The sequence below is a fragment of the Passer domesticus genome, chromosome 1 (genome assembly GCF_036417665.1).
Source record: "Passer domesticus isolate bPasDom1 chromosome 1, bPasDom1.hap1, whole genome shotgun sequence".
In the NCBI taxonomy this organism is placed as follows: domain Eukaryota; kingdom Metazoa; phylum Chordata; class Aves; order Passeriformes; family Passeridae; genus Passer; species Passer domesticus.
In genome coordinates this window covers 129,006,461-129,029,055 of record NC_087474.1, presented here as the reverse complement: position 1 = coordinate 129,029,055, position 22,595 = coordinate 129,006,461, and the positions used below count along the sequence as shown (strand labels likewise).

At 37.3% G+C, this 22,595-nt stretch overlaps 1 protein-coding gene across 2 annotated transcripts in view; it reads left to right on the top strand.

Annotated features, from left to right (window-relative positions):
- Nucleotides 1–12,116, top strand: part of TRPA1 (transient receptor potential cation channel subfamily A member 1) — a 31,738-nt gene extending 19,622 nt beyond the window's left edge. For both annotated transcript variants that reach the window (XM_064389084.1, XM_064389092.1), the window contains exons 15-27: nucleotides 55–148; nucleotides 773–832; nucleotides 1,736–1,834; nucleotides 2,619–2,689; nucleotides 3,176–3,323; nucleotides 3,921–4,010; nucleotides 4,233–4,402; nucleotides 6,479–6,608; nucleotides 6,735–6,917; nucleotides 7,832–7,900; nucleotides 8,514–8,624; nucleotides 9,088–9,185; nucleotides 11,003–12,116. In XM_064389084.1, the coding sequence (XP_064245154.1) occupies nucleotides 55–148; nucleotides 773–832; nucleotides 1,736–1,834; nucleotides 2,619–2,689; nucleotides 3,176–3,323; nucleotides 3,921–4,010; nucleotides 4,233–4,402; nucleotides 6,479–6,608; nucleotides 6,735–6,917; nucleotides 7,832–7,900; nucleotides 8,514–8,624; nucleotides 9,088–9,185; nucleotides 11,003–11,234 (1,555 nt within the window). In that variant the 3' untranslated portion in view covers nucleotides 11,235–12,116. The remainder of the gene's footprint in view (nucleotides 1–54; nucleotides 149–772; nucleotides 833–1,735; nucleotides 1,835–2,618; nucleotides 2,690–3,175; nucleotides 3,324–3,920; nucleotides 4,011–4,232; nucleotides 4,403–6,478; nucleotides 6,609–6,734; nucleotides 6,918–7,831; nucleotides 7,901–8,513; nucleotides 8,625–9,087; nucleotides 9,186–11,002) is intronic.
- The last annotated feature ends 10,479 nt before the right edge of the window (nucleotides 12,117–22,595 follow it).

Sequence of the window (22,595 nt, the reverse complement as noted above, 5' to 3'; positions counted from 1 at the left end):
TTTAAAACATATTTAATTAATCAATTTTCCATTATCTGAAATAATTTTTTGCAGATGGGAAGAAGCTGTTGTGACTTTCTCTCACTCTTCCAGTGCCAATAAGTGTCCTTTGCTGGAAATGGTTGAGTATCTTCCTGATTCGTTTAAAGTAAGTTTTCTGCACATGTTAAAGAAATTACTTCACAAAATAACCTTTGTTGTGCTGCATTTATTCTTCTGTTTGCTGTGCTCTCTAATACAAAACGTAATTTGTATTATGACAAAATAGAAATAAGTTCGCAAAATTATTTAATAGTATTTTAGTAATAGTCACAGTTTGTCCAGTTTAAGTTCTTCAGTATTAGAAAAGTTTCTAGCTTCCTGAGATCAATGGAGTTATAAAAATAACATAAAAAATATATATAAATGTCATGAGAGTCATAAGTGAATTGAGTTCAAAATTGTCTGAGATATTTTCACTCTCTTAGCTAATTGCCAAATGAAACAACAGAAATTGTTTTTAATTAAAAGTGGTACATATGTATTCATAAACTCTTCACACTTCATACTTGTAAACTAGCATGTAGCCTTGTAAACTGCATTTATATTTAACTCCAACATGAAAACTCTGGAATTTTATGTCTTCAAAACTTACATCATAAAATCTGACTGAGTCATCACTTCCGTTAGCTGATTGTTGTATTTGATGGTCATTTTCTCCTGGTCCAAACATATTCTTTCTGTTGAGCATTGCCTATATCACCTTAATTCACTTTTCTGTTCCTCTGGAAAGCTGGTGTTGGACAACTGCATAATTGAGTCTTCAGAGGAAAAGACAAGTCGAGACTTCTATGTAAGTAGATTAAAAAGTTTAGGAAAGTACAAAGCATGTATATTTTAATGTACATGTCAAGTTCATATGTGTAAAGTACCATTGTAGATGAATCTCAGATCTTAACACAGAACACAGGAGACAGATCTTATTTTATCCTTTGGACTGTAAATAGTTTGAAGTTCAGTTTCTGTAATCTTCATGCTTACATATTTTAATAAGTGTGACATTAAACTTCTGCAGTCCATATACTGCATCGTTGCTGTGTTAATTTTTGCAATGGGTATTTCAAAATAGCAGTGAGAGAAGGCATGTAATATCTATGAGTGTGGAAAGTATCCTTATAATAAGTGGTGCAATTGTCATCAGTAATTTAGAGTTCAACGTGTTTTTTTGTTTTGTAAATACTTGCCCAAAATCTTAAGCAGTAGATTGCTTTTAATGCTAGGGAGACATGAATGTCCTCCAGTTACGTTACCTTTCAAACCATATTGAAAATCACCTTTTCAATGATTATATTGGATCGTGTCCTCATCATTAACAGAAAACTTGCAAATTTTTTGCTATTGCACATTTTCTTTATATTGTGTAATCAATGCCATGTAACTTTTAAAGACAAGCTTTTCTTTAAAGTAGGCATTAAAAAAAAATCACGGTTCTGAAAATGACCTTTCTTATTTGTAACCTTTTAGCAAGAAATGAGCACTTTTTATTTTAAAATTCAAAATGGCTGTTCGTTTAAACACCTTGCAGTCACAGATGTGTATCTCGATGGCATGTGTTCAGCTGACAGTAAATAGACATCTCGATTCTGACTACCTTGACACAATATGTTCTCTAAAAGATAGATTTTTTGTATTAAGAACATCATCTAAGACTGAGATAATAATTTGCGTTATATTTCCCTTCTGGTGTATTATATAGATTGAATACAACTTCAGATATCTTCAGTGTCCCTTGACACTTAACAAGAAAGTAAAGGATGGTGAAGATATTTTCTATGAACCACTTACCACTTTAAATGTAAGTTTTACCTGACATCATTGCCTGCTGTCTTGGTTTAGATAAAATGAAGAGGCTTGAATTTTTCATCATAATATTTTTTCTCCAAAGCCCATAACTCTCTATATTGAAAGTATATTGAAATTAAGTATGGGCCAAAGTTCTAAGTAATAAATAAAATTTATTTTAGGTTTAGATAAAACTATGAATGCTCAAGATACTGTGCTGTACATGTAGGTAGTGCATCAGAGAAAACCACACTCCAGTCGTAGTGACCATGCACTGGAGTGTAAGGCACTGAAAAACCTGACAAGCTGATTTGTTTCATATGCTAATTGCAAAATACTTGTGATGCCTGAAACAAATTTGCTAGGTTTTGCATTGTCAATCTATTCTCTCATTCTTTGTTGGAAAATGTCTATATAACAAACTTTCTGGCTCAATATGTTTGCTTTTTGGGATTCCTGTTGGCAGTTAGTTGTTACACTGTCTAATAATAAGTAAATAAATAATTTTTTTCATTAAATGTAAAACTTGGTCTCACAGGTATGGTTGAAAAGTGTCTGTATAATTTTTGAAGCTTGAAATAGACTAAAAGAGCCCCACAGAGAAGCTGAATGCCTTAGCAGGCAGAGAGGGCAAGATAGTGAGGGTTTGGGCCAGAGTGCTTAATCAAAAGAATTTTGCAGTATTTTACTTTTCATTAGGCTAATAATCAGGTAAAAAAGGTGGCTCAGCCAGTTTTGTAAGCACTTTGCTTGCCTAGATGAATTAAGTTTTACCCTTGTGTTTTTGTGTTTTGTAGGCCATGGTGCGCCACAATCGCATGGAATTACTCAGTCATCCTGTGTGTAAAGAATATTTGCTTATGAAATGGTTGGTCTGTTTTAATGGATATAAAATATTATAAAATAAAAATTTACGATATTTTATTATATAAAAATTATATTCTATTATCTAAAATATTATAATACTGCATGTCCAGATAAATACTATTTTGCCTGAAAGTTGTTTATTAAAATGTGTATGTTTATAGAGATGACTGAGCAAATGTCTTTTCCATAAAGTACAACTCAGTATTTAGTAAAGATTTCTTGATATTTACAACAAAGACAACTACTGTCTTTGTTTCCTCTTTATTGCAAAATATATAATAAGGTTGCCAAGTTAAAAGTGAAAGGAATGGTTTTTCAGAGTGGCAAATACACTTTTGGCCACATAAGTGATGAACACATTCATCACAAAGGGACATTTCAAGAAATGTTTATTTCCTCATCTTGAAGATATTATTGACTGTTAAATTTGAATGCATGCTCTTCTAAATTTGAAAAGTGTTGTAACTTTAACATTCTGACTTTCAAGGATGGCCTATGGATTTCGAGCACATTTAATGAATTTAGGCATATATTCTCTTGGTCTCATCCCACTGACTCTTCTGGTCACTCACATACAACCAGGAAGACCTTTGAATGGAACAGACCTCTATGAAGCAAGACCATTAGAATATGAGGTACTTTAATTAGTAGTTACAATCTGTTTAAGATTTTTATAGCAAAAAGGTATGATTATTTAAATAATTTCTAGATTAATTTATGATCGAGCAATTCTAAGGCATAAAATTGAAGCTATATTTCTAAACATTCAGCAGCAACCTTCTTAGATGATTTTCCGTTCTCATTTCTTCTTTTTTTTCCGAGAAATTTATATTTGGTACATGGTTGCTTCAATTTTTCCCTGAAGTGAATAATATTTATTTAATATTGAAGAAAAAGGATTCACATGAGAGAAAAAGCATAGAACTGAAACAGGAACTCAAAAAGGATATGCTAGTAGAAATATCAAGTACAACAAATGCAAAGGATGTACAAGTTTCATAAAGATATCCTGATATATGAAAAAATCATGAGAATCCCATATACAGCCCAACCCAGAACAGGGATTTCACAATAAATATTAGTAAAACAGAATACAGATAGTAATAAGTATATGACACAGGCTATCAGGGTTACTTTGCTTGGCAATATAATGTATATATAATAGGTAGAGATTAAATGAACATTCCTTTAATAATTTATCATTTCTTTTTGTGCTCTGATTTTTGTTTCAGGATTCATACTTTACAAGGGTGTGTATGTGTTTAGTTTTAATTATGAGTTTACTGGGCATCTGCAAAGAAATATTTCAGCTGATTCAGCAGGTTAGTACAGAGAGAAATAACATTAATCAGACAGTGTGCTTGCATGGCAGTTTGTATGATATTTGAATTAATCTGTTTTTTTCTTGATTAGAAGGGAAATGTTAATTTATACTTTTTAATTTATATGTAACAATTAAAACTGATAAGAGAAATTAAATAGTGAAGTCAGTGTTTTAATGATGGATGACTTGTAAATATTAACCTTTCTCTCTTAAATCCTAGAAATTGAAATATTTGTTGGATTACTCAAATCTACTGGACTGGACCATTTATACTACAAGCATAATTTTTGTGTCTTCTTTATTTATTAATACACCAGCTCATTTGCAGTGGGAATGTGGAGCAATTGCTGTATACTTGTCTTGGATGAACTTCTTGCTTTATCTTCAACGGTAAAAATTTTTTTACAGGCTTTACAATAAAATATTTTAATATTTTCAGATATTTTACATATCCTAAATTGTGACTGATCAAGTTTGAGAATCCCATTTTGTATTTTTATTTTTTTCAAACTATACAAGTGTCCAGATTAGGACCGTAGAAATTTTTTTTCTGTGTTGAGCTGTAAAGTCACTTTCAGTGTTTTTCATGTAGAGCATCACAACATGTATTATAGCAACTATAGAAATAACAATATTTATTTTAATGTTAATTAAGTACAGCCATGCTTAATTTTATCCTTTTTAAATCATCTTTCACTATACTGTATAGACTTTGAATTTAAAAGAACATAAAAGGATATGAATTATGAATGGTATAAGGAAGTCAGGTTTTATGAGTAATACCTGGCAGAAGGTAAATTCCTTTATAATTTCCCATATTAAATGGCATTTGTCACTTTATGCCATAATGTCCTGTAAAAAATTACAATTGATGTAACTGTAAATTTCTTCAGTTGACATCATGTCTGTTTATTGGTCTTAATTGTCTTAAATGTTGTCACTGGTACAATAGTGTCCAAGGGTTATGAACTGCAGGGTGGAGGAAAAATTACTGTGGGTGTAGTGTTTAAGACTAATAAATTAAACACATTTGTGTCTGAGCAGGACTGAATGTGGTAACACTGCATAAATGTTCTTCCAATTCTTATTGTACATATGCAGTAATCACCCCCAAGAAATCTTGCAGACAGGCAAACACAACATTTGCTGATGAATTTCAGGGTTGTTTTACTGTAGTAGGGATGTATAAGGACATGGTTTGTAAGCAGAGTTAATGGCTAAGAGTGTACCTTGATGGTCTTGCCTCTGCTGCAAACCTTGTCCCCTGTGTCTGATCTCAGAGACCAATGAATGGGCGTGTCCTGTCTGCTCCCGAAAAAATGGGGGTTGAGCCTGAGCAGGAAAAAGTAAACAGATGATTGCACAACCTTTCTTCTGCTGTTGGATGAAATGCTTTCCTGGCCTATTTTTTTAAGTGTGTTGCAGTAGAACAACACTTTTAAGTGTTGTGGTTTTTCTGTCTCATTCAGGCTGTCTTTTCCCAAAGCAACCTGTGATTCCATTGACTTCAACTGAATTTTGCCTAATAAATGCCTGATAAGTAAGAAAAGATCGGGTTTGCTTTATTTTCAGCTTGACCTTTTCAGTTTGCACATAAGGTTTCAGAGTGAAAGACATGCATAGAGATTTTCACAGTTGCTATTGTAGTAGCATTAAAAAGTCTCTTGGTCCCTGGATTTGAGAGAGGACATAAAGTCCCAAGTTCAGGTTTGAAAGAAAAAGTAATTTAATCTGCTTTACGGTAATTCCTGTTCTGATACTTAGTTTTTGTGTTAATCAAGAATAGGAGAGGGTTGCCAACAACAGATTGCTGTTGGAAACACAGGTGTCTTAAAATTATGCTATTCTCCTTTTCCTGAGCAGTGTGTTTCTTTTTGTTTGTTTGCCATTGTTTGTATTACACTAAAACTACATAACATCGTTTGTTTTGCATCTTGTAAAAAGTGAAATCTTTTAAATCAGGCATGTGGCTACTATGTAGATTATGGTGCCAGTTGTCCTTTGTTCTGGTTGCTACTTTGCTTTGAGTTGAATAGTTTGCTAATGTTTTTATTCTGAATGCAGCAGTGGTACAATTCTGTACTGCCTATGCCTATGGAGGGAAAAAATGTTATCCATGAAAAATGTTATCTTGAAAATTGTTCTCGTGCATTAAAGTATAAGATTATACAGTTTAGAATTGCTGTGAGTAAGATCACTTGCACTATTTTGGATGTGAAAGTAGAATAGGTTCATTACCATCACACAATTTCTCAGAGAGGCACTGTCTCTTTCCACAGAAGAAAATCAGTGTTACTTACTGCCTTACAGAAATAACTGAAAAGGACTCAAACTTCAGTTTAGTGGTTTAGGGGTAGACTTGGCAGTGCTAGATTAGTGGTTGGAGTTGATTGTCTTAGAAGTCTTTTCCAAACTAAGTGATTCTGTGACTGATTCTATATCTTTTTTTGTTCACTTACTGCCTAGATTTGAGAACTATGGAATCTATGTTGTGATGTTCTGGGAAATTTTGAGGACTTTGATTCGGATTGCTGTGGTTTTCTTTTTCCTGATACTGGCCTTTGGGCTGAGTTTCTTTGTCCTTTTGGGTTCACAGGTTAGTTCAATACTCTAGTTAAGTTTTTATCATTATAAATATTATCTTTGACTAAAGCATCTCAAGACTTCAGTTACAAATTCCATCAGTTGGGTTTTTTCTTTATTTTGGTGTTTCTTTTTGCAGCAAACATACAGCACACCTCTGCTTTCTGTAATGAAGACATTTGCAATGATGCTGGGAGACATTAATTACCATGATGCATTCCTTGATCCTTTACTAAGCAGTGAATTGCCATATCCATTCCTGAGTTACACAGTTCTCATTATATTTACCTTGCTTATTCCAATCCTTCTTATGAACTTGCTAGTAAGTATAAGCTATTTATTAATATACAAAAGTGGTTAAACACGAGTATGTATAGAGAGTTCTAGTGTATAGAATTACTCAGTAAGTGACAGCCACTTGTTATTTAATGGATATTTTCAGTAACATTTTAAAATGTCCCCATTCTCTGCACTTGTTTTCCATCCAGTGTACTGCTCTGTGTATTTTCCCACACCTCACTCCTGCCAGGAGTAACTTGTATGTCTTTGGGTAATAACTGTGATGCAATTTGCATTGGAGCTGCAATGTATTATTCTGAGGTCTTGATAAGGATAACTGGGGAACAATGATTTTTATTCAATCCCTTCTATCATAATCTAACAGTAAAAAGAATTTAATTTAAAAGAATAAATCCCCAAACTCAGATATTCACTGCACACAAAACAGCAATCAGAAGTAGTGATAGAACTAACTAACAAACTTGACCTGAAAGTTAAGAATCAGAAAACACAATGGTGAAGAGGGGGGGAAAATATGTAATATATTTTCAGTCATGTTCCATTGAATGTAATTTTTATTTAGAAAATCACATTTTCACTTGAGCTGAGCAATAAAAGTCAAACTTGATCAATAATCAAGTTTTTTAAACTTGATTATTGCAGCCATGATTCTACTTAATCAAGAGATCAACCAATTTGTTAACATTACAGCAGTAATTAAGAATGTAAAAGAAGGATGTTATTCTTGGCACTTCAGTGCCTTACCAACAGAGTGTTTTCAGTAGAAATACTCTCAACATTTATTGATATATATTTTCTAAATATATAAACAATGTTTCCAAATTCTAGTGAAAAAATAATTTAAGTCTCTGGAATATTTTTTTATTTAAGTGAAAATGAGAAATACAATTGAAATAACAGACCATGAAAAAATAGGTAATGAACTCTTTCTTCTAGATTGGTTTGGCTGTTGGTGATATTGCTGAAGTACAAAAATATGCTGCACTCAAGAGGATTGCAATGCAGGTAGGTAACAGACCAGGAAAGCATCAAATGTTGGAAGTTCATATCGTTGCTAGAACACCATTTAGATAATCAGTTGATTTGTCATCACATTCCTCACTATCTTAGGACATCTGTAAAGTGAATTGGTGAGCATGGCATCTTACCCTGAATCTCGTTTTCACTCATATGAATCATTGCCAAGGAAGTGTACAAGCAAACGCATTTTTAAGGAGTTTTTCAACCATCAATTCAAGCAATTCTGAGTTTTTCCAAAACCAGAACCTCAAAATCAGTCACTGCAAAGCCTGAAATTGCTGTTTTGTTTTAGTAGACAACCTGTGGAAAGAAGGTACACAAAAATCAAAAGGATACCAAATTCATTCTGCTGTACTAAATTCTCATTAGTAAAAAGGTGCACATCTATGTGGAGAAATTAATTCTGCTAAGATACTCAGTGCTAGTTTTGACAATGTACTTCTGGTGTCTGGGCTGGACTGTTCAGATATTATACCACTGTTTGCAGTGTGGGGTAGTACTAGTGAATTGAATATAGTGGCATGATTGTTATTTTTACATATAATATGTATTTATCTTAAGACAACATATCTAATTCTAAATGCAAAACCACATTTAGGTTAATCTTCATACCAACTTAGAGAAGAAGCTGCCATTTTGGTTTTTAAGTCGGGTGGACCAGGAATCAATCACTGTATATCCCAACAGGCCGAGATACTGTGGATTTATGGTAAGATGGTGAATATTAGACGGAGGAATTCTAACCAAAAAGGAGTATGATTGACTTTGTACACACATTGCTAAGGACATTGTGTTATTAACTGACATCAAGGGAATTGTGATTAGACCTTGACTAAGGTCAGTGAAAATGATAAATCAGTTTGAGTGCAGCTGTATTCAGATAAAATTAGTGTTTGAGTACTCAGTGAACTGTAACTTTATTAAATAAGTCAAGCTACAAAAGATGTTCAGATAAAAAGTAGAATTACTCCCTTTTGGCTTTTCTTCTTTTATTTGAGCTGTTGTTCATAGACTGAATTTTCTTATAAAACAAACGTTTTAATATATAAGAAAAGAGCATCAAAACAGAAAATCTTTTCAATGTTAACACTGTGTGAAGACTTACTATTCACATATTTAATCTGTTGTCAGACTATAGGACCTATTTAAGTTTTGTTCCATGTTCTGTTTAGAGCGTGTTCCAGTATTGCTTTGGGTGTGAGGACTCTACCACATATGCACAGAGCCCTGATACAACACTAGAATTGGAAGTTCTGAAGCAGAAATACAGGTATTTTTTGTGATATTTTGCAGTTGAAAAAATAAGTAGAACCAATATTACAAACATACTTCTATTTTTGAAAGTATTTTAAAGCTGCATACTGTATCTAAAAAGTAAAATTCTGTGTCCCCAGCCCAAACCAGCACAGCTTGTTGCTCATGAAAGTAATCTGAAGTAATGGGGAAGATGGATTTTAATTTCAGAGTTTTGCAAATTGAGGTTTTCAAGGGTTATTCAGAATTCCCAAGTGATGTAATTCCAGTCAGTTTGCAAGTATACACACTCTGTTACTGACTTTCCACTGGGTAAATCAGATTCAGATTGTTTCCCCAAAAATGGATTGGTATTGATTCTCTCTTGGCCAAAGCATGTTTCCCAAAGCTTTGGAAGGAATTCTTTGTACTTTCTTGATTTACTTTCGTACCAACATATCCATAAGAATGGTTTCAAAAAAGCTTACTATGAATGAACAACTAGAAAAAAAATATTCTCACTCAGTCTCACTTTCCCCTGCAGTAGTTTTTCTCCATTTTTTTCCTTTCCTTTTTTAAATCTAAATCTACTAAATTTTTGTCTGCCTGCACAGATTCAGATTGAGTTGTTTGGTTTTTTTGCATGAAAGACTCAGCAAGAGTTGAAAGATGGTGAGACTACACCCACAGATATAGGCAAATCATGGACTTTAGCAAGTCTTTCTTCAAATGTATACTACATCATTATATTATATTATATTATATTATATTATATTATATTACAGATTCTTTCTTGGTTAGGATTTTTTTTTTCCTACAGACAAGGAGGAAAACTATAATTTTATAAAATTATTTGCAATAGAATAACTTCTGACCTTATCATTATGGAAAGTCATTTTTACTACTTTGAAAATATTGACTGAAAACTCTTGCTACATTACCAGTGTGTTTTTATCAGAGTTCAAAACAGAGTTCAGTTACTACTGGAGCTAGTGTCAGTGATGAGTGTATGTATTTTTGCATTTTGGTTTGGGACAGGGTTTTCTTTCACTTTGCATTTAAGTTCTGTGATTTTCACATACTTTAACATGTATTACCATTTCTTTTTTAAAAAAAACCAAAAAAACCCTAAAACTCTAACTACATCTAAAGCCCCTCAACTGTTCTTCCCAAAGAACCTTTTCCGTCACACCAGATTTCATGTTGCAGTTTTGTGAGTCTAGACATTCAGAAAAGTAGATTTTCAAAATGCCTCTTTGGTAGTTTTATAAAGATAGTTTCTAGTCACATTTCCCATTTCTTTCATTGTTTCCTTAGATATAACAGACACTGTGTTCTGTACATGTGATGCTGACTTAGTTTAACTACTTAATTGCATCAATTGCACTTTGGATAGCACTTTGAAAACGATCAGTGAGTGCCTCATGAGTATTTCTCATATGTGTAAAAATAGTTGTGAATTTCACTAGATGTTTTAGTTGCTTTATTGCAATTGCAGCTCTGGCCTTTTCTTGCCAGACAAGGAAATAGGTCAGTAGGAAAAAGTTTTGATAGAGCAGTCAACAGCTTTATTTAAGAGTGAAGTTGCTTCTACCTTAACTATATATTAAGTTGCTTTTCACAAGAACCACGGATTTGTTCTTTAATTCTATTTCCTGTAACATGGAGAAGTTCTTCAGGTTGAAGAATTAAATGTATTCTAGATAATAGGCTTTGTTAGCAGAAGGTTTTAGTTACACTGTCAGAAGAGTGAAGTACTGTCAATTTTTAGATCTGTAACTTTAATGACTTCAATGTCCTTTGAAATCAAATGACAAAACCTGATGCATATTTGTTTGTTTGCTTGCTTTTTAGGCTCAAAGATATATCAACATTGTTGGAAAAGCAACATGACCTCATTAAACTGATTATCCAAAAAATGGAGATAGTATCAGAGGCTGAGGATGAAGACAGCAATGATTTATTTCAGCACAAATTTAGGAAGAGGCAGTTAGAGCACAAGAATAGTAAATGGGATACAGTGTTAAAAGCTGTTAAAACAAATGTGCCTAACCCAAGCACAGAAAAGAACAATACCTTCTTCTAGACTTGGCTATGGTATCATGTTGTATTATCATTTTGTTCTACTTTAGGGTCACTCCACTTATTGTCTTTGCATAATGTTAATGTGATACATCATGTACTCAAGTATAAAAAAAGGCCAGATCCAAAACCAGGATGCAGGTGCTCAAAACAGTATTTAAAGAGACTGGAGATGTCTACATCCAAAACTATGATCCTAAAAGTGACTGGCTAATCAGGAAAGTGCCTAACTCAACAGAGGCCAGCCTTGCTGTCCTGGCAGTTCCCAAGGCTTCTGTCTAGATCTGTTCCTGGGTTTGGCCCTGGTACACTTAGGTCTATATGCAATTACATTATTTTCTGTTACGAATATTTTTAGAATTTTTAAATTTTTAGAAATTAGATTCTAGTCATTTATTATTCAGGTGTTTGGAGAGAGCCAATGGGCTTTGTGTAGCTTAAAGAAAAAGTACTAAACTAATCTGAGTGCGTTGGAAGTTGTGCTGAGTAGGGACTGCAGGATCAGGCCTGAAAGGTAGGAAATGAAGGATCATGAAGTTTTAATGTAAGGGAAGAACTACTTTCTTTTCTGGATAAGTGGAAGCAGTTCACAGCAGGATCATTTGTACTCGCATGCACATAGCAATGATAGAATGACATGTTTAATATTAGTCATTTACAGTTTGCTGTCCTTATACTGCTAATGTGATTTTGGCCTTCCTGATAACCTAAAACTGATCTTGCTATTTTAATCTGCACTTTGGTTTTATTATTCATTTTCTGAATATTCAGTGCATTATGTAATATATGGTAATATATAAAATTTAATAAACATTAATTAAAATGTGTTTAAGTACCTGAATATGTTTGTTTCAAAACCAGTGCTAATAAACTAATTATGACTATGCATTGTGGTAAGGCTCTGTGGTCTGCTTTTGAATTCAGACATTTTCTTTAAGAGCTTAGTATACAATTAGTATAGTATATAATTATTAGTACATTAGCTTAGTATATAATTCTTCTCATGAAAGCCAATTATAATTCCTGTTTATTTAAAAGGTAGTCACTAGGAGGTAATTCACACTGTACAGAACTTGTTCATTCTTCAGAAGACACTGGAAGATGCACTGTAAATTATTGTGACTTGTGCCTTAAAATTGCCACAGATACTCAGTAGGCAAAATTCTTTCTCACTCAACTGCTGTATTCCAGCTTTGAGACTTTAAATCCTTGCCAGGTAAAATAAAGAGAGGAGGAGGATGCTGGAGGAGCAGCTCTGCTCCAGAGCCAAACCTGTTGTGAAACAGTGAAACAGGAAGAGAGCATGTAAGCACAGTCAGAGCAGAAAAAGTAAAAATATAACTGTAGTCTCTGAAATTGTTGTGGCTCCTAAAGTCAGATCTATTCCTGTGAATAAACTGTTCAGGTTTTCTGCACTGTTGCATCTGCTGCTCCCTCTGTCAGTGAAAAAATGGCCAGGTTCTCAGGATGGAACTTCCAAAGTGTAATAATAGCAATTTGAAATTCCTGGCAGTCTGTGCCATTAACACTAGATGGCAGTGAGTGATAGCATTTTTGGGTAAGTAAATGGGACCTAAATGCAGTGTTTTGAGTGAAGAACAGTTGTATGGTTACAGCAAGAACAAAGCAGTCAGCACTCAGAGTTTTACAGTCTAAGCCTTTCAAGCCTCTTTAAACAGAACTCTGAGACCTTTATATACAGCTGCCTCTCAGCTTTTCTGAGTGTTCAGAATTTGAGAAAAGTTTTCCTTTCCGATTTTATATAGAAAGACAAAAATAAGTTATTTTATAATTAGCAAATATTACAACATTGAATTAATGACTTAGCTTTCTGCGGAAATCATCAGACTAATATTATTTAATTGTATGTAGTAGAACTATCTAGTAGAGCCTAAGTACAAGAGATGAAGAGTTTAAGGAAAAGTACAAGTACACCTGGAATATAAGTCATGATTAAAAATTTTTGTAGACTGAGCTGAAGATACTGGGCTGTTTCAGCAATCTCTAGAAGCAATCCTGTTAGAATCATTATGGTTGGAAAAGACCTCTAAGTAGGTAAAGACCATTGAATACAATCATTAACTTAACACTAAACCATGTCTCTAAGCACCTTTTATCTACATGTTTTTTTAATTCTTCCGCGGACAGGGATTTCATTTTCCTGGACAGCCTGACCACCCTTTCAGTGAAGGAATTTTTCCTAATATCCAATGTAAACCTCTGCTGGGTCACCTTGAGCCAATTCCTCTTGTCCGATTGCTTGCTGCGTGGGAGAAGAGAGCAACCTCCACCTAACGTGTTACATGTTAGGTACAGCTACATGTATGTTAACCAAAAGTGTTACAGTGAGAATTTTTGAATTCACACTTAGGAATTGATATTCAATGGAAATGTATCCTCTGGGTGAATATAGAATCTGCAAACTGTGATGGGTGTGTAGCTGTATTCAATACTCACCCAGTTCCCTTCAGTCTGTATGGAAGTAACACCTTTTCATTGGGGTACTGGCAGTTCTATAGGGACATGTAGTCACAATTTGTCTCTTTCAGGACTGTGTATCAAATATTGCTGATAGGATAAATATTCCATTTCATTTCCTGCTGCTCATCAGTGTTGTCACTGTTTTCTCCTCAGAATGAATGGCAGTATGGTTCAGGCACCATCTCCTCCTACCAAAACCAGATCATTCCCATAAACTCCTGCTGGGAAGACTGATTTGTGCCTCATCTGTATGACACACAAGAGGGTCCCAATTTAGGACAAGAAGTGACATTTCTGTGTGAGTTGGTGGTCTGAAACAAGATGGCAATCCTTTGCTGAAACCAAAGATCCAGTTGCCTGCCTTTCTACCATCAGACTCTTGCTGATAAGGGTGGACTAGCAAAATATTTTGCCTATGTAAATTAAAATTAGCTAGAGCAATAAAATACATCCTTAGCAGAAAATCTGAAGTGCCCAGATTTGAAGTGGATTAGAGTGAGACTCTTTTCAGTATATAAAAAATAAATAACTTGCTTCAAGCTGTCTGGTGTGCATATTGGTGTTCTCCATGATACATTGTTGGAACAAAGACAAAGCCACTCTGTAGGTCTCCACCATTTTTTTATTCACTTTTTTTTTTCATCAAAGAAATAGCCTTGCATTCTCCTTGCTCTATTGTTTAAAACCATTTTGTTTTCTGCAACACACTGGAAATGTGGCTTTGTGAAACATTTTACAACAAAATGCTACATGAAAAATTGTGTTGTAGAGGATCCCCACTCCCCAAAATCAGCTGGGAATGATTTCAAACCCTTGAGGTATAGACATACTAAAAAAAAAGAGGAATCTATATGAACAAAGAGGTGGTCCTTCTCACTGGTTAGCGTTTTTGTTTTGTAATATGAAATGCCCATAAGCAGAGCATGTAGCAAGAGAAAAAAAAAGATAAGAAAATATCCTTAATCTGTAGAGGAGGACTCAAGAGAAGAAACCAGAGGCAGATTTTCCTATAGGTTAATGGCCTTTTACCCTGCCCTGTAGGTGTAAGGAGTCACTTAGGCTATGCATCAGTTGTAACCTGTTTTACAGACTATATTTACATTGCCTGTCTGACAAGGGATCTCACTGTGGGCAGGAATTAGGCACATGATAATGAGCAGACAAAGTACAGGAGTGTACCAAACCTCACCCTGGATTTACAGTCAGCAGGAGAGTTTTTTGAGCTTTCTCTTTTAAATTACTGAGAAAATACAAAGAATGACACAGGAGCTGAGAAAATCTCTGATGCCAAAAGTAAGAGCACTGCTTTAAAGGCGGCATTTTCTGAGCAGTAAAAAGATACTGGTTGGTGCCAAAGTGGCTGGAGTCTGGCACTCCATACTGACACAAGCACTGCAAGAGAGATTTGTGTGAGCCAGGGCATGGGTTGATCCATAAACAGGCCCCTCAGGCACATCTGAACCTCTCAGGTAAAGATATTGCATCCGTATAGAAATGCACCAAGACAATTTCACAGCAATCATGTGAGAAGATGCTTCAAATGCTTGAATGCATCAGTGTTGTAGAGATTATCTAGTTGAAACCAGGACACTCAGGGGAAAATCTCAGCAATTTGGTTTAGAAGGCAAGACAGGAAGTAATGAAAGTGATGAGATGTGATGCATTTTATGTTGTTTCATAATTGGGAATCACAGCTTAAAAATCAGAGCAAAGTTTAAGCTATTCTTTTCAGAAATTGTTAGTACTGTTGCTAGTATTTATTTATCCAGAGAGGTGACTGCAGTCTAAAAATTGATCAGCAGCAAGAAACAGGACTGTGAAAAACAGAAGGTTCAAACAGACCAGTAACTTGGAATAAAAAATAAAGGGAAAGGAACTGGGACTAACATTGACATTAGTGTGATCACATTAAAAAGGACAGAAAGCCCCAAGGTACCACTGGCCCATCTGAGTGCAGCAGTGCTGCTCACAGCAATGTCAAATTCAGCTGCATTCACCCACAGGGATCAAGGACAGGTAGAGTTAAGAACATTTAAACTTTTAAAAGCAGAAAATGTGCTTCTCAACTCAGTCAGTCCTGATGATAATCCCTGGAGCTGGCAATGTCCATGGGAATGATTCAGCAAGGCAGCATGGAAGTGATGCTGTGAGAGATAGCCATAATGTACCTCAGAGGGACTTCTCTTCGCCTCAGCTGACTCACTTCCTGCGGAATTGCATTTTACCTTTTCTTGGCATATCTGCCTTGTTTGTGAGATAATTACAATTGTGTTAAATGGCTGAAAGTAATCATGGTTCAATCTGCCACTGGCAATGTGACTCCCAACCCAGGTAGAGCAGTCCATGGAGCTGTGTGGAACAGGCTGGAGTCTGGCACTCCAAAGACCACCTGAGAGAGACATCTCCCCTCGTTGGATTTTAGCTGTGGTGGTGCCAAAATGCAACAAAAGGAATGGTGGCACCTTGGATTTCAGATGGCTCTAGTGAGTCTGTAGGATGCTCTGAATGTGCTTACCTCATTTAGTTTTGAGGAGATGTAGGATTAGTGTTCCAAATCTGTATCTGGTCTAAGTTTGGGCCCTGACTATTTCTCCCTCAAGAAATCTGGCTGATAGCCTTGTGAAATGTTTTGTGGACAAGTTTCACACACAAAGGAAAAGTTAGGGAGTCTGCATAATTTAAACCTTTACCCTTAACCCAAAAAACTTTGATGCTTAATGGAGCTGGGCTGATTTAATTTCATTAGATTTTATTCTCTTGTTATTTACAGTAAAACTTTCTCTTCAAGTATATAAAAGGAGCTCCTCTGTTATTTCATGTTTCTTCATAAATATGTAAAACTAGCCAAAAGATTTCTCTCTTCTCTTCACTCCTTCATATGACTCAAATAAATTATATTTTGCTTTGAAAAGTTTTCTAATATTTTGTAACATAAGCAAATAAGTACTGAGGATGAAAAAAATACACGCTACAATTATGTCAGATAAAGCAGTGGCAGATGATCACAATCAGAAGAGTGCACATTTACCCTCCCATCCACCAGACAAGTGAAAGGATGGAGGGGCAAAAGTGAGGCTGATACAACCACAAAAAACATTTGGACCAGTGAAAGAAAGTGTTTCCTGCATGAACTTCTTACAGGAATGTAAGGAAGAAATACGCATTTCTAAACACTGTAAAAGGAGCTTAGAAAGTGAAGGTGGCTGCTGAAATCCACATCTGCTGCCCCCAAGACATAACATCTGCTATGGCCTGGAGCTGGGAAGCCTCCCATGACCTGGGAGATTATCCTAATTGTTGCTTCACAGCAGCTGAGGTAGATCTTTGATGTCTCCTTCACCTGAGATCAGTTGTGTGGTAGCTGTTGTCACACAGAGAGGCCAGACACAGGTGGCACAGAGGATGCCACGTCTGAGTCCCTCTTCCTGGCCATGGCACACCCTGAGGTGCACAATCTCACTTTCTCCAGAAAGCAAATGAACACAGACTGTTAAAACAGCTGTTTCCTTAATTGTGAAATCCATAGATATGAACAGAGAGGCTAAGAAAAAACAGCACGGAATAGTCAGTGTCAGATGAGGAGGAGGAGGAGCTGCAAATAAAAGCATATCTGACCCAAAGAGGGGAGGCAAGCTGTTATGGCAGATCTTAAAGAAGGGGAGAAAATGTGTGGACATATGTTGACACTGGCTCAGAGGTCACCTGGGACCTCTGGTTTTGGGACAGCAAAGTTATCAGTGCTATTAAAGCTTCTTAAATTTCACTGGTGAAAGAAAAGGCAAGGCATGCTGGGGGAATTAAGGATGGAGCCAAGAGTCCACAAGGGCTGTGAGTCACAAGGGAGGTTTTTCTGTTTTCCAGAGGAGATAAAAAGCATCGTCCACTTATCTGAATAAACACCACAATGCACCAATTATTACTGAGGAGCTCATAAAACATGTATTAATGACTCTAGAGTGAAACAATGGAATCCTAGTTCCAGCATACATATATTCTGATGTAAAAGACTGTTTTTTAATGTCTGAAATCCTAACTTACAAAATAGCCTTTAAATAAAGTCTGAATAATTGGTAAAGAGCTTACTGTTGAATTTTGAAACAAAGCAATAATACCTATGTAGGACTTTTTCCTCCTAGACTTTAAGAAAAGTTAAAACCTCTAATAATAGAGGCTGAAGGAAATAAAAAGGAAGATCACAGAATCACAAAATGGCTGGTATAGGAAGGTGCCTCTGGAGATCATCCAGCCCAACCCCCTGCTAAAATAGATTCACCTGGAGCAGGTTACATGCAATCTCATCCAGACAGCTTTTGAAAATCTCCAGAGAAGGAGACCCCACAACCTCTAGACAGCCTGTTCCAGTGCTCTGTCACCCTCAGAAGAAGAAAGGTTTTCCTCATACTGAGATAGAACCCTACAATTTTTTTTGGGCCTGTTGCTCCTTGTCCTGGCCCTGGGCATCCCAGAAGAGTCTGGCCACTAAGATGAATATTTATATGCATTGGTAAGATCCCCTCTCAGCCTTCTGTCTCCAGGCTAAACAGGATCAGCTCCCTCAGCCTGTGTTCATAAGAGGGATATCCCAGACCCTCAATCGTCTTTGTAACTCTCTGCTAAACCTGCTCTGGTAGTTCCTTGTCTTTCTTGTACTGGGGAGCCCAGAGCTGGACACAGTACCCCAGATGCAGCCTGAATACAACACCAATGTGATGGGAATTGAGCCCTCACCCAGCACAGACAACCTGCTCTGAGCCCTGTTCCATGCCTTCAGGCCCATCTGTTTTCCTGTGAGCCAACAGGGTGGAATATGCAGCTGCTCTGCTGCTTTTCTCAAATGGAACTGAGAGCCTTAGGGTAGTTTACTTCAGATACCCCATTTTTTATTTGTAAGAGGTGGTTTTTGCAGTCTTCCCTACTTTACTGCCACATTTACCCTTCACCTTGCCTAGGGATTAGGAAATGCTTGAAGGTCCTTCTAATTGCAGGTGGTAATCCTGGTTCTGCCAGGGGACACACACTGGTACTTGCACCTTAGTTAAGGTATGGCATTCCCAGCCTGAAAAACTTTAGAAATGCTGGAGAAGTTCAAGCAAACATTCCAGCAAATTATGCCAGATTTCAGAGCATGTGTAGGATATCTGAATACATCCAGAGGAGAACTACCACTGACATTTTGCCCTGTGCTACACGATCCCTGACCAAGATCATTCTAATATGAAGAAGTAGCAAACCTGTACTTCTGCCAAAGCATGAGTAGAGTATGTGGTCCCTTGCTGCTCAAAATGCCTCAAGCTGCTGTTCACTGCCACTAGCTCCATGCTAGCACAGCACTTGGCTCTCGGCTTCTATCAGCAGAATCAGGTCAGCCAGTACAAGCAAGAAGTCACAGGGATGTGAAACACAATCACCAGGCACCCCTCAGACCTCCCAGCTCCATTTGTGGGGTGCACTTAACAACCAGCAGCCAGGAAAACCAAACAACAGGTGCTGCAGCGTGAGTTATATATTCCAGGACAAAAATAACCTCCCAAAGCTGTGGTGACCCTGGTGGCCACCCTAAGCAATTAGAATCTTCTAATCTGTAGAAACTGAGCTTCTGACATTTGGCTTTCACTGGTTCAGTGGCCTGCACTCTTGCTGCAATCCAACCTCAGAATGTTTATAAGAATATGTATTACTGTGGCAATATTATAAAAATAAGAAGATATTTTTCAAGATCACCTTCTATAGCAGAACCAGCAAGGCAAGGCAAGGCAAGGCAGGGACTGGCAAGATGTGTAGCAGGTGTCACAAGTACTGTGGCATGTGTGGTCTTTCCCAAAGCCATGTGATGTTTTCTGAGAGGCTTTCAGGGTTGCAGTGCCTTGTGGATGCCCTTTCTGCAATGCCACAGCTTGCCAGCATTTGTAACACAATTTACAACTGTGGAAGTGGAGGGATGGTGTAGCTGCCTCAAACCCACAAGTGACTCTTCACTGCCCCATTCATATTTTGCTGTTAGGCTAACTAATAGCTGCACAGAAATAATGACCATGGCAGAAAGTCCCACAGGTCATTGAAAACTAAGTTCCATTTTTACTTCAGAGAGCTTGAAATCAGCTTCCAGAGGGGCTCAGTTTAGGCCACAGGAACCTGAAGATGATTCAAGCATAGTCAGTAAAATGGGTCAATTAATGGAAAGCAAGTCCCAATGGAGAAGAAGAGAAAAATAGAAAACACTAGCTTGTTCTTCATAATTCCTAAATTAATTCAGTTGTCATTTCAGACTGAGATATGCCTTGATTTCTTTCTCTGCTATTCTGACCCAGAACAAGGCTCTAGGTTGTCCAAAGCTTCCCTTGGCTCTGCACAGAGCAGTGACACCCACCACAGAGCCTTGCTCTGCTCACAGGGAACTTCAGACAATACTGTTCACCCACAGAAGGTTAAAGCAAGCTCATGGAACCCAATTCACCCTTTGTGCAAGTGCAGCAGGGCTGGGTAAGCAATCAGCTGCTTGTGGACTGAGCTGATGACAGGGCTGTCAGGCCTCTTCCCTCCCCTGCTGCATCAGCCCATTGCACACTGGAGAGTCCTTGCTAATGTAGAAACTGACCCTTAGTAAACTGTCCTCTCCTTTGTAAATTTATCCTGATCACAGATTTGCCTTCTGGGGCTGTGCATAACCTGGCCAAATATAAGCTGTCTGTATGTAGCCAGTTCCCCCACACAGACCAGTTTGGTGTGGCAATCTCTGGGAGTAGTTAAAACCAATTTAATTATTTCTCTGTTGTTGTGGCTGACAACCATAGCCATTTTTTAATTCCTAGCCATGACAGAATTTTTGTTTGCTATTTTTTTTCCTTTTTCCCATTAGAAACCTGTAGTCTCTTTATATAAAGATTTCACCAAATGCAATAGAAGATCCCCTTATTATAACCCACATAAGACAATACCACCAACCCTGGGATGCTCTTCTTCCTGTCTCAACATTCAGTAGAAATGTAAATTTGATATCTGACAGATAAGGCAGTAGGATTAGACCCTTGCTTCCTGTGCAAAATGAAGAATTAATTCTGTGTTTCTGTCAATCAGGATACATAGACTGTACGGTTGGCTTTAACAAGTGGCAATTTAGCAGCCTGAAAGATGCCTCTCTGTATAGCATAAGGAAGGTGACATTGCTCAGTTTGTACTCTCCTCCCCAAAAATATGAGTGAAGATCCAAAGACAGGGCACAAGGCCAGCTCTCTGGAGTGCTGTCTTAAGCCTTTGCTGCTTCAGCCAATGTTTTAGCATGATTGTATCAGGGAAACCAGATAAAGAAAACTCTTCTGTTCTTCCTGCCAGCTCACAGTTAACCTTTGAGCCCTTTGGATTAGCAATATAGTGAGGATGTGTGCCTTGTACATTTTTTGCTGACTTCCAAGTTGCTCTGTAATGCTTCTTTCTGGGAAAGTGGGCAGTGAGGACTGACTTAAGGGGAATTGCAGTTTGATGGATGTGGGAGGTTTGCATGTTTGGAAAGAAATGTACTAATTTTCTTCTGATTACTCTTTGTATACATGCCCAGAGATGTGGCTGTGAGCCCACTTAGAGCTAATGAATGAATACATTTGAGGCTTTGGGTGTTTTTAGAGCAAAATTAACCTACTCAAACACTCACTACAGAGTTGTAGCATCAAGTTTGCTAGACACACTTTTTGTAGCAAAAGTGACATGGAAGAGCTGGAGTTTTCCTTCTTCATTACCAGCTCCAAGTCCTGTCCCTGACATTCATATTAGATTCAGAGGAGAGTGTCATCATTAGCAAACCAGCTGCCATGACCCATCAGTGGCTCTGCCTGGCATCCTTTCCTTCTTTTCTCCCGGGTCTCTCCAGCAGCCCTCTAAGCAATGCTCACTCACCGCTGGACATCAACCCTGCTCTCCCCTCTCCCCCTGCCCTGAAGGACACTGTCCCGAGGTGTGACACCCTGTCTTCATCAGAGAGCCCAGGGAGCAATTAAAATGCTGTTATAAATCATAGTTATTAGCCAAGTGACTCATCTTACAGCACTGAGAAGGAATCTCCAATCTCATGAGTGCTGGTGTCTCTTACAGAGAGGGCTGGGGTGTTGGTGAGCCTTTATGGTATCCTTATCTTGCATTTCCAACAGCAAATCCAACCTGTGTTTTAGTCGTGCTGTTTATATATCTAATCAAAGTGGGTCAGGAAACGTGGAAGACAGCACCAGGGCTGCCTGAGAAACATAATATTTGTCAGAGAGCATTAACTCAGCCTCCCTCTTTCAGGGAATGATAGATGAAGTGTGCCTGAAACTCTGTTTAGATTATGTGAAGTAATGCACTGGTGGTTACATTCATCCTAAGCAAATCATTTTCACTCACTTGAGCTGCCTTACAGAATTTTCCAATAACACTTTAAGCAGCCTTAAACAAAATGAAGTCCTCACGGGTCACTCACGTGGGAGCTCCTCCTGGAGCCCAGTTGCACACAGACAGGTTCAGTGGGCTCTACATCTAAAATAGAAGTGAGTCCCAGGCTAAAACCTGCATCAGTATTGGGACCAAAGTTTTCCAGGGCTGGTATCCATACCCACTGCACAGTGTTTAATCTGGTTCAAGCAACAGAAAGACTGACATTAAAGAAACCACAGCAGCTCTTTATGAAAGGATAAGGTGACCTTCATGAAGGCTCTGAAAACTTTCTGACCTGTGCTCACTCATGTCAGGGCAGTTACCCTCTCCCTGCTGGGAGCTGCTCCTCCCCTTAGTGACATTATCCTCAGGTAGTGGTGTGGGGGTATTTTCTGAGCCCCTCTGTTCAGGGGCCATGCCTCCGGGTGGCTCTGCCAGTCCTCCAGCTCCATGAGCTCTTGGGAAAGGGGAACAAGCCAATGTG